The sequence below is a fragment of the Gracilinanus agilis genome, chromosome 6 (genome assembly GCF_016433145.1).
Source record: "Gracilinanus agilis isolate LMUSP501 chromosome 6, AgileGrace, whole genome shotgun sequence".
Lineage (NCBI taxonomy): Eukaryota > Metazoa > Chordata > Mammalia > Didelphimorphia > Didelphidae > Gracilinanus > Gracilinanus agilis.
In genome coordinates, this window is record NC_058135.1 from 19,036,355 (window position 1) to 19,048,457 (window position 12,103).

General features: G+C 34.0%; 1 protein-coding gene across 10 annotated transcripts in view; it reads right to left on the reverse strand.

Annotated features, from left to right (window-relative positions):
* Positions 1-12,103, reverse strand: part of SEC31A (SEC31 homolog A, COPII coat complex component) — a 74,737-nt gene that overhangs the window by 40,743 nt on the left and 21,891 nt on the right. For 7 of the 10 annotated variants that reach the window (XM_044681527.1, XM_044681524.1, XM_044681523.1 and 4 more), the window contains exons 11-15: positions 11,821-11,895; positions 8,760-8,798; positions 8,226-8,303; positions 5,053-5,128; positions 4,429-4,607 (exon numbers count right to left, since the gene is read on the reverse strand). In XM_044681527.1, coding sequence (XP_044537462.1) covers positions 4,429-4,607; positions 5,053-5,128; positions 8,226-8,303; positions 8,760-8,798; positions 11,821-11,895 — 447 coding nt within the window. The remainder of the gene's footprint in view (positions 1-4,428; positions 4,608-5,052; positions 5,129-8,225; positions 8,304-8,759; positions 8,799-11,820; positions 11,896-12,103) is intronic. The other 3 variants (XM_044681528.1, XM_044681526.1, XM_044681525.1) reach the window with 1 other exon arrangement.

Consider the following 12,103-nt stretch of genomic DNA (forward strand, 5'->3'; position numbering starts at 1 on the left):
ATGGTAGGACTGAGTGTTGTGCTATCAACATGACACCATATGCAAAGAAAAGGGAATCACCATGGACAGAGAATTCTTCATCAACTCCTGTTCTAGGAGGGACATCATCCCTGAGAGTGGTCAAGACTTTTTTTGACTATTCATCTCCCTATTTTATGCTTTGTCTGATATTGATGTTTCAAAGAAAAAGATTATTTCTCTCGTTTTATCATGGAAAAACATTTTGTTGGAAGAAAGCCTTTAGGATGGCAGTTTACTCAAATAAACCAAATGTTTTGGTAGAATCAACAAGCAAGCACCATGTGATACTGAGTTCTCTATAGCTCTCTACCAACTGTCTCACTGAAAAGATGTGATCTCTTCTTATACAATGAGAAAACCTTCCTGTTCCTTGCTAATACCACAAAGGGGTTAACATAGGTGTTAAGTTATTTACATATAATTTGTATATCAATGGAAAAGTAGATGTGTAGATCCACTCAAAATCCTGATATTCCAGATCATCAACCTCCAAGACATACACAGGGACAAATATGTCCTTGATATCTGCATCACTCATAAGCATTACTTTTTTTTTTTAAACCCTTACCTTCCATCTTAGAATCAATACTGTGTATTGGTTCCAAGGCAGAAGAATAGTAAGGGCTAAGCAATGGGGATTAAGTGACTTGCCCGGGGTCACCAGGAAGTGCTGGAGGCCAAATTTGAAACTAGGACCTCCCATCTCTAGACCTGGCTTTCAATCCACTGAGCCATCCAGCTGCCCCCATACAGGTTTGCAATCTCTGAAATTTCTCTGATTGGTGAAAGAGTATAGCTTTTTACAACTATAGTAAAGAAGAAATTCATAAATGGATTACAGGATCACAGATTTGGAGTTCAAAGGTAGCCCTGGGGCCATTCGCTTAGTCTAATCCCCTCCCTACAGAGATAAAAGAAAGTGAGGCCTGGAGAAGTGAGAGACATGCCCAAAACTGCAGTTAATATGGGACAAGATAAGGATTTGAACCCAGGTTCAGTGACTCCATCTGCAGCACTAATTCCTCTGACTATATTGTCTCACACAGGATAAAAGCGGCCAACTGTGATTATTACTAAAAATTTTGTGCACAAATAAAACCAGTATAGGTAGAATCAGAAGAAAAGATACAGAAGTAAAAGAGAAAAAACTTTGCATTAAACATGATGAGATTGTCATCCAAATAAAAAAGGGAACTGACACAAAGTTTACCAGTTAAGAGCTATTATTCTTCAGCAGAGTCCTAAAGGATATGGTTTTTTAAAGAATATAAATGATCAAAACCACTTGAAAAAAATGTTTAAAAACACTAAAAATCAAAGAAATTCAATTTAAAATGACCTAGTTTATTAATGTTATATCCATCAAGATAGCAATAATGGGAAAAGAAGGAAAAATTCATTACTGGATGGTGTGTGGAGGACTAGCATGACAATTCAGAGTTTGTGAAGATATGAACTGGTTTAAATATTCTAGAAAAACAATTTGAATATACAGGAAAAGTTACCAAATTGTTCATACCTTTTTGACTTAAGAGTATTCACTGGTAAGATGATACAGGAGTCGCTAATAGCAAGAAAAAAAGCAATAAGTACAAAAACCATTGTTTTTGACCACAAAAAATTGAAAACAAAATGAATGCCCACAAGTGGGGAAGAGTTGAACAAAATGTGTCATGTGAAAATTATGGAATATTACTGCTTCATTAAGAATGGGGAATATTATGAATTTAGAGAAATATAGGGAAATTTCTAAGTGATGTTAAATCAAAGAAAGCAAAGTCAAAAGAACATGCCCAAGTGCTAAGAACTCAGTAGATAAGGAAAACAGTGAAAGGTAACAGAAAAGAATACATCAACAGTAAGAATGGAAAAGATTGACTGGGGTGGGAGGGGGAAATTATGAATTAAATATTTGATAAGGATTTGATATTCAAGTTAGATAAGACCAAACAAAAACATAGAAGACCAAAAGCCATTCCTCAAGAGATAAAAGGTCAAAGGATAAGAACCAACAGTTTTTGAAAAAAGAATGGAAAATTATCAATCACCTAAAAGAATGCTCCAAATTATTCATTATAAAATTAAAATCTCACAATAAATTAGAAAAGATGAGACTAGTAAAAGTTGAGGTTTGAATGGAAACAACCATTCAGGAAAGCAATTTAGAATTATGCAAATGACTAAAAGGTCTATAATCATTGACCCAGATTTCACTTTTATGCAATTATTCCAAGGTGATCAGTGACAAAAATAAAAGCACAGGTTGTCCTTTATGTCGTATTACAAATAACTCAAAATAATGTTGATGACTGATGAATGAGGAATAGCTAACAAGCTGTGGCACATCAGTGTAACTGTATATCAAATCTAGCAATAAATCTACCAGACCTATAAACGAAAGGTATCAAAGAAAGAAAAGACTCTTGGAACAAAAATATTTATAGTAGATCTTTAGGTAGTAACAAAGAACTGGAAACTAAGAGGAGTACTAATCAACTGAGGAGTGGTTGAACATACTAAGGTAGATGAATGTAATAGAATTCCTCTGTATAGTAAGAACTCCATGAGAGGGGAAGAGAACAGAACTAGGAGACCAATTTATGCAATAACAACAGTGTCAAGACAAACAACTCTGAAAGACTTAAGAACTCTGATCAATGCAATGACTTGCCATGATTCCAGTAGACTAATGATTTATGGGACCCACCTTCTGACAACAGTGATGAAGAATAAAATACACATTTCTGGATATAGACAACTGTGGGAGTTTGTTTTATCTGACTATGCATATTTGTTATAAGGGTTTTGTTTTTCAAAATAAATGAGTATTAATTGAAAACAAAAATAAAATACAAAAGAATTTTACTGTGCTGTAAGAAATGACAAAAATAGAGAACATCAGAAGAGTTAATCAAAGTGGAGTCGAGAAAAGAATGTATATAATGACTAAACTAATGTAAATAAAGCACCACAAAACACTTGAAACAATTGCAACTGAGTGTTGAGAAATTATAGAAGTTATTTCCCACTGCTCCAATATGGGGGGGGGTGTCCAAGGATATGGAACCTTTTTTAATATACTGGCTCATTTTATTGAACTTTTCTTTTCTTACCTTTTTAAGAAAACTTTTTTTTGCTATAAGGGATGGCTCTCAGAGGGGAAGGATGTAGGTAGAAAAGCAGGTAATTTAAAAATAAAAGATATCAATAAGGATCTGTTTTTTAGATGAAATAAAATCCTCTTCAGAGAGATCACAGCCTATCTTAAAACTGATAAGTCAAATAATGAAAACAACTGCTTAAAAAACTCATACATGGACAAATAAAATTTGCTGTGTTCAAAAAAAAATACTTCCTATAAAAATATAGGTTCTGGATGTACAAAATGGTACCATTTTAAGAATCTACTTATCCTAATAAGATAAATTATTATGGGAGAGGAGGGAGAGACTTGACCTCTTTTAAAAACAAAACTTTAAAATAAAAATGTAAATGAGTTTTCTTGTATTATGTGTACGCATGTGTTAAGTATACACATATATGTGCTGGGTGGTGGAAGGAATAACAAAAGGCAGCCACTCTTCACAATTGGCTTGTTCCTCATAGAGATTATTTTAGGCAAATTTCATGATGATGAAATCCAGAATATTTTAAGAAATGGAATGTAGCTACAAATGAAAACACTGTTAAGGCTGAATTCTCCCATCTATAAGAGGACCTTATGCTGAAATAGGGCTGACAACATGACTTTTATTACCAAGCAAATGAACTATTCTGAATTCAATGATGGGGCCTCACTGAATTGCTCAAGCATTCAGAACTTTCCAATGTGGCACTCTGTTTTGGTAGGTACTTTGGGGACTGAGGTGGTTTAAAAATTGTAGATGACAGGCATATTTGAAACAGCATCTGGTAACCTCCAGTGAAGGGGGAATGGTGACAATAAAAGAAAGGGTCAGCTACCCTTCCATTTGCTCTTCTCTTCCCACCTACAAAATTACAGAGCTTCACTGAGACCTAGATGAGAAGGCATTATTTCTTGCTGAGTTCTGATCAAGTCACCAAAGTGATGCTCCAAAGAGAATCACTCTTTATATTCTTTATAATTGCATTTGTTATTATTTTACACAAATATTCACAATATTGAAATTACTAGGACTAAAAACAACAAAGCTTAATTGTCTATTTCCCCTCTTCCTTTCAGTTCTAAGGAAGGTAAAATAAAGTTTAAAAAATGAGTAGTTCTATAGCATGTTAACATATGGTATTACTTTACAAATCAGGCAAAAAAAGAAAATTCAAAAAATTTGAAGGGAAAAATACATTATGCATTTTTGACTGTGATATTTATATTAGAAAGAATTTTAGAGATTTTATTTCATCTTTTATCCAGTAAAAAATACATACCCTGGTAATTTTGCTTTGAGTTTTTGCGAAGTATTTTTTCTGGGTTCGAGCCAAGAGCTCTTGTCCACCTGCTATGGCCAATATAATGGCATCTGCCATGCGGTTATCATGTAAACAAAGGTCAACTGCGCTTTCAAAATTACCAGTCAGCAAAGCCTGGGTAATTAAGCCATCAATATCTGCAATAGGAAAATAAAACCACCAAATTAAATTAAGTCTATCATCAAACAAACCAATATGTGTTTTGAAGACAATGTGGGAAAATACACTATAATTTGGTCCATTCATTTTTTCTTTTATACACACAAAGACAATATTTATCTATATTTTTGAAGTTTCATTAACATTTAAGAACATTTTAATTAAGTTTTATGATAAATAAAATATTTTCCTAGTCAGAATATTTTAACAAATGTATAGGGACTTATCTAAGTATCATCTAATAATGGACATTTTCCTTTTTGTTCCTTATGTCAACTGTAACAGTTCTTAAGTGAGGAAATAGTAATATTTCACTAGAAAAATTAAAATGTTTAATTTCTATCTAAAAACAAAACAAATACACATTTATACAAATATACAATTCACATATTTATAAACTATACAAAAGAAATACACATTTACCTCCACTGACTGAAATATTAAATGTTCCTCCAGCTGACAGAGAAATTTCAGTCTCTCGATTTTCTTCCTTGATACTCTTAAAGAGAGAAGGGAGAAGAAACAGTTTATTGGGAAAATAGCTTTGAAATATTTTAGAGGTAATATAAAAATACATGACTTATACACAAGATTCTCTCTAGGAATAGTCTACTTTGCATCAGTGCAAAGAGCACTGGACCAAGAGAAAGGAGATCTAGGCTATGGGATTATCAATATTACTTTAAACTTTGGACAAATGACTGAGCCAAGCCTGTCCCCTCAACAGCAAAATGAATCTACTAATGCCTCTCCTGTTGCCCTGAGTGTGTATGTAATAAAGATCAAATGATCTAATGTCCAGGAGAAAATTGAAAACTTTTTTGAAAGGAAAATGAAAGGGAAACAGAAACACACATGAACATTTTTATTATTCCCTGAAAATTTTATTCTCTGAGCAAGAAGCTTTAGCCTGAGCTGATTCAGAGGTTCCTCAACTCAATACTGCTATTAGGATAAAATACAAAATATTTGGTCTGGCATAAACAGATCCCTGAGGGCACATGTTGACCTAGAAAACTGCAAATTCATATAATCTCTATTTTATTGTATTTTATTTAACTGGTAAACATTCCCTAATTTATGTTTTAATCTAGTTTGGTCTGTCAGCTACAAGTCTGATATCTCTGACTTGTAATCTTGATTTTTTTTTAAATAATAAGAAAGGAATGAGATATATTTCAACTATTAATATCAAGCCCAACCAATACTGAGGAATTTCCCTGAATCATAGAAACAGATTATTAAATGTTTAAGTATCTTATCATCCTAAATTTGTAACATTCAAATCCTGTCATTTGTATCATGTATTGGTATCTGATTCAAAATCCGACTTTAACTCTTAGTTCATTAGGTACGTTGGCAACTCAAAAATTGTTCATTTTGAATATTATTTCTTCAAAGATATGTAATGGTGCTTCAGAATTTCCTGAGCAGTTTTATTAGGGGAGTCAAAACTTAGAAAAATTACTTAGTAAGTACTTTCTACTTGTTAGGCACAATAAATAACAGGTCAAGTCCCAAAGAAAGTCTCTGTTCTCAAGAAACTTATGTTCTTCTAGGGGATAAAGGCAGTTCATAATAAGAAAATATAGGCTATATACAACATGTATGATTAGATAGGGGTAGCCCTAACAAGTGGAGGAGAAAGGAAAGTACCTCTGATCATGGAGGCATTTTTGACCATCTTGCATCCTCAATTTTCCCATTTCAGTTGAGGGTACCACCATGCTTCCTCCCAGGCACCTAGGTTTGGGAACCTAAAGCCACCCCAAAATCTCCCCAACCATACCTACTATATTCAAATGTTGTCAAGGCTCATTGATTCTACTTTCACAATTTATCTTGCATCCATTTCCCTCTTTCCACCCACAGATATAACAATCTACCTCAAATCTTATCACTTCTCCCATGGACAACATTACTCCATTAAATAGCTTCCCTGCTTATTATTCTCTCCCCTCGCCAGTAAGTTTTCCATGTAAATGCCAATCTAAAAATGCTTCAGTGCCTCCTCACTGCTCACTTATTCATAATAAAGTCTGGTGGATTTTTCAAAGATATCCTGGAAGTGGGGGCAGCTGGGTAGCTAAGTGGAGTGAGAGTCAGGCCTAGAGACATCCTAGGTTCAAACCCGGCCTCAGCCACTTCCCAGCTGTGTGACCCTGGGCAAGTCACTTGACCCCCATTGCCCACCCTTACCACTCTTCCACCTATGAGACAATACACCAAAGTTAAGGGTCTAAAAAAAAAAAAAAAAAAAAAAAGATATCCTGGAAGTTTCTATGTAGATATCCAACCAGCATCTTAAACATGACACATTTACAACATGATGAACCTCCTCCTAATTATCCAACTTCAAAAGGCTAGAATAACTTTATTAACTCCTTTTCTTTTCATGTCACAATGTTTAACCTATTTTAATATGCAAAATGTTTTGAAGTACTTTGAAAAACACCCATTTACAACAATGTGTTAACTATCTGTTTATTACTTGTTTACTATTGTCTTCCCAAATGAAACTGCATTTATTAAAATTACTAGTTGCTTGGTTTTAAATACTTAAAAGTGATTTTTTAAAAAACATTTTAGAATAATCTAAAAGTTAGTCTGCTCCAAACACAAAATTTCCCCCCATGGTTTAATGGTTTCAAAATTCACTATCATCTTTTAAACTTACTAATAAAATTCATGTGGAAAAGTTTCTGTTGTCAAGACTCTCCCATGAGTCAATGTGCAATGATGAAATTGAAGGAAAATGGAAAAATGTAAATCTGGAGATCAATTTTCCACAATGAAATATCAAAAATCAAAATATGTTTCTGGTATTAAATACCAGAAAGAAAAAAGGGTAAATGAAAGGATTGTCTAGACAAGGGTCAAAAAGAAACTAAAAAGTTAAGAGAAAAGTTTTCTCCTCCTTTTTTCACTAACAGTAATAACAGATACACATATCTGTCACTAATCCCTGACAAGTTAATAAAAAATGGCAAAGTTCATCTGCCCCTGTGACCTTCTTTGCTCCTCTGACCATGCAAAAGCCCCTTCTTCAGGCCTCAATTTCTTCATCTATAAAATGAGGGAGGGTTGGACTGGAGGACCTCTAAGATTGCTTTAAGTTCTGAAGCTATGATTTTATGAACTTCAGAATTTAATGCCAGCAGAGTATTGTAGAATAAAATCTCAATTCCCCCCCCACCCTTTTGATATTGCATTAGTTCAAATGATGCTGATTGTATATATACTTTGTTTTTAAACCCTTACCTTCCATCTTACACTCATTATCAGGTATTGGTTTCAAGGTAGAAGAGCAATAAGGGCTAGGCAATGGGGATTAAAGTGGCTTGCCCAGGGTCACACAGCTAGGAAGTATCTGATGCCAGGTTACATATTACTCTTGAGAGCACGGTCACAGAATCATAAGATTGAAAAAAAAACACAAATCCCTCAGTCTGAGAATCTGAAACCTAAGCATATAAACAGCTCGAATTCCACAACTGTATGTGGTAAAGGGGTCAGAAAAATGTTTAGTTAGGCAGTTAAGAGACACTCTCAAGAAATACATGTCCAACAATTAAAAATCAATAAAAAATAAGTACCTCTCCAAAAAGGTTCTCTTCAGCAGCATGGCTCTCTTGAACATCATTTGGTGCCAGCAGGTTAGACTCTTTAAGAACCTTTAAAAAGGAAATAATAACAGCAAGAGTTGTAAGAACGTAGGAATTAAAGAATATTAGTATATAAGGAAGCCAAATATTTGATAGACTTGACATAAGCAGCAATTGGAAATCATTTTAATTTGCAACAAATACTAGAAATTAAAATGTAATAATCATATAATAATAAAAATATAGCTAACAATGCTTCTCATCTCCTTCCCCAGTCTAGCCCAGCCCCAAATCCCTTCAGTTCACATATATGCTAAATCCTAATGTGCAGTTATTCCTCTTCTGTCAGAAAATTGGTACACTTCAAAGAGCAAGATAAAATAAAATGAGAATTATACCCCTGAACTAAACTTTTCAAAGTAAGATTTCATTTGTAACAGATGGCTCAGGAGAGACAAAAATGCATACTGCACTTCCATTAAAGATGAAAAACTAAAAGGCAAAAGTTGTTTTCTATTTTCTTACCAGTTCAGGCCCTTCTCCTTTTTTCAGAGCTACAGCAATCTGAAGCAAAAAAAAACAATTTATTAAGTGAGATTTTATAGCACACAGGGAAAATTTTCACTTCTTAGTACATGTTTAATGGCAAAATAATCCAAAACTCTTGAGCAAGGAATAAAATGTTTTTAGTATGTTTACAAAACAAATGGCCAAAATTGGTTCTCTAATAGTACTAATTTAATTTACAAGTAATTCTACATGCTAAGCCTCCCTGCTACTTAAATCATCAAAAGAGGCATTTTTCTCTATATTCTTTATTTTAAATAACACAATTCACTGTATGTGTCCATGCTAGAAAGATTGGCATTAAATAAAACAGTCACTGTCAAGTTAGGATTTGATTTTTTTCCCCCATTAATGGCTACTTGTAATACTTTTATATTAATTTATTGTCTTTTTTTTTTTGCAAAACTCAAAGAAAATGGCTATAGTACTAGATATACTTGCTTAATAAATATTAAATATTAAAAACCTTACCTATCTTATAAAATGGGAAAACGACTTAGAGGGCAAGCTATTTGCCTAAGCTCAAATCCCAAGTATGTTGCTAAAATTAGAAGAAAAAATATAAGTGAAAAATAAGCCCATATATACACCAATGACCTAGTTTTTTTGATTCATTGTCTATAAATTTAAATATACACGTGTCATCTTGCTTTATCTAAAATTCATAATTTGTAACTATCATTTACAAAAAAAATAAAGCTAGTGGTAACATGTAATATTTAATGCCAATTAGCTACACTAGTCAAAAGTGAAGAGCTATCTGACAGCATTTAAAGTAAAACCCAGCATTCCCTACTAAGTCAAGAAGACAGATTCAAGAATGATGTTTCTGAGAAAATGGAAATCCTTCCTTACAGATTCAAAAGCTATCTTTTGTTGTTGTTCAGTGGTGGCTCGCCATTTCCTTTTCCAGTGTGTACTCATTTTACAGACAAAGAAGTAAGGCAAATAGGGATTCAGTGACCTGTCCAGGGTCACATATCTAGTATGGGTCTGAAGCCATATTTGAACTCATGTCTTCTTGACTCCATGCCAGTGCTCTATCTGCTGTACCATCTACCTGCCCAAAGCTATCTATAAAGCAAGAGAAAAGCATAGAAGAGAGTTAATAATATAATTATGGGGATGTCTCTGGGGTCCATATTCTTTGCAAACTGATTCTTCAAACTTGCTCCAAAGAAGAAATAGGAAAAGATAATGCCCCTGCCCTTCTGGAGAGGTGAGAGGTCCATATGTGGGTAACACCATATAAAATGTCAGATTTTTTTAACAAGTTGATTTTGCCAATTTCCACCCCCTCTTCCTTTTCTTTTTCTTTTTTAAAAAAATTTTTGCTACAAGGGATGATTTCTCTGGAAAGGAGAAGAAGGGAGATATGGGACAAATCTAAAAAGAAAATAAACTCTTTACTTTCCATACAAGCAAAGCATGGATTTAGTTTCAAATCTTAACTCAACTAAATCAATGTTTTTATGGCATAGTGACCAAGTTATTTCTTAAGGCATACCAAGCCTGGTGAGTGTGCAATGAAGGGTACCCTCCTCTGGTGAGAGAGGAACAGCCCTAAAATACAAGTTTCAGTTCTGTAAAGACAATAATTACTTCCTCTTTTATCTTTCTATGTTTTTTAAACTTTAAAAGCTCTTTTTCAAAAGAATACACTGACATCCTGCCTTATGCTATAAACTCTTTTATAAGGAATAGAAGAAAAATTTCTCTCATTCTATAATTTCATTGCCAAGTATTTCCATGAACACATCCTATAAACACTTATTATGGAATAACTGTCATGATAATAATGTCAACCTCAAAAATCACCCTTCCCTAACAAAACCTCTATGGGCCCATTATTCTAGATACTCAATGTAGTGAAGAATTGTCAGGAGCAATGAGGGTATAGAATGTAAAAGAGAAGGCAAAATGCACACAGTACTATTATTATTATTTAGAAAGGATACAGTAGAGGACTTATTAATTTACTCAGTTAATGAGAGAAAACAGAGAAGCAATGAAGACAACATGGAATTTTCAATCTCACTGAAATACAATCAAATAAACAAGGGTTTGATCAAGTAGGGTGGGATGTGCTGCTCAAGAGCAGAATTTTAACAAATCTATTCTGGAGTGGCCAGGTGACTCAGTGGATAGAGAACCAGGCCTGGAGATAGAAGATCCTGGCCTCACTTCCTAGTTGTGTGACCCTAGGCAAGTCACTTAATCCCCATTGCCTAGCCCCGGCCACTCCTCTGTCTTGAAACCAATACACTCTATTGACTCTAAAATGGAAATGGAGAGTTTAAAAACAAAACAAAAAATAAAACCCTTACTGGGACACTAGCTGCACATCAGTCATCCTCCAAGTCAGCCAGCAACCTCGCCTACCTCTTGTCCAGTCATACATCTCTCTGATGAAATCCTATACATAATGCTTCTTATATACAATTGTTCCCTGGAAACATGTCAGAGTTTGCTTATGACGAACATGTGCTTCTTTTCTACCAAGAGTATAGGTGTGAGGGAGAAGTCTGTGGTCAATAAAAGCACTATACAATTTTCCAAAGGCAAGTTTGTCCAATCTTCTCCTTGCATTTAATTCAAGCTGGCTAACTGGCCAGAAGGAGTATCTATTCAAGATAGGAAAACTGAAGGACCAGCAAGGAATGCATTGTTCTTGAAATGAACATTCACTCACTTGGTTTTTCCTGTACAAAGAGTCAAGTCTCAATTCTTCTGAAAGACTAAAGGATTAAGGGTCCCATTTAGGAAGTTCTGCAGTGATTTAAGGACTAAAACAATCAGACTAACATCATCTACAAACAAAAGGATTGTAATCTTTTTGGAAATCCTTTCTTTGCTTGAACTCTCCACTGGAGAGGTTCCATAATGGTGGGTAGCAAACATCTTTAGTAAACAGACTTCTGAATCATGCCTGGGCTGATATCAGTAATCACAAAATTCTGACTTAAATGTTATATGTGCATAATAAGTACATCTTTTTTTAATTTTTTATTACTTATACCTTTTTCCCCAGGTCTTCTTTCCTGTATCCTAAAAGTTCAAGGTATTTTCCACGGGAATCCTCTTCAAAGTTTACCTTTAAGAAATAGATCAAATTAAAACCAGTCTAAAACTCTTTGTTTCCACAAAGGCTGATTTAATGCAAAATAATATCTTTTTAACTGTCTAAAATCAAATACATACATCTATTAAGGAACCATTTTTACCATTAATCAAGCTTGAAGAAAGTAGACCCTGAAGTGAAGGTAATTAAACAAAACAAAATTCAATAGCAAAAAATATTT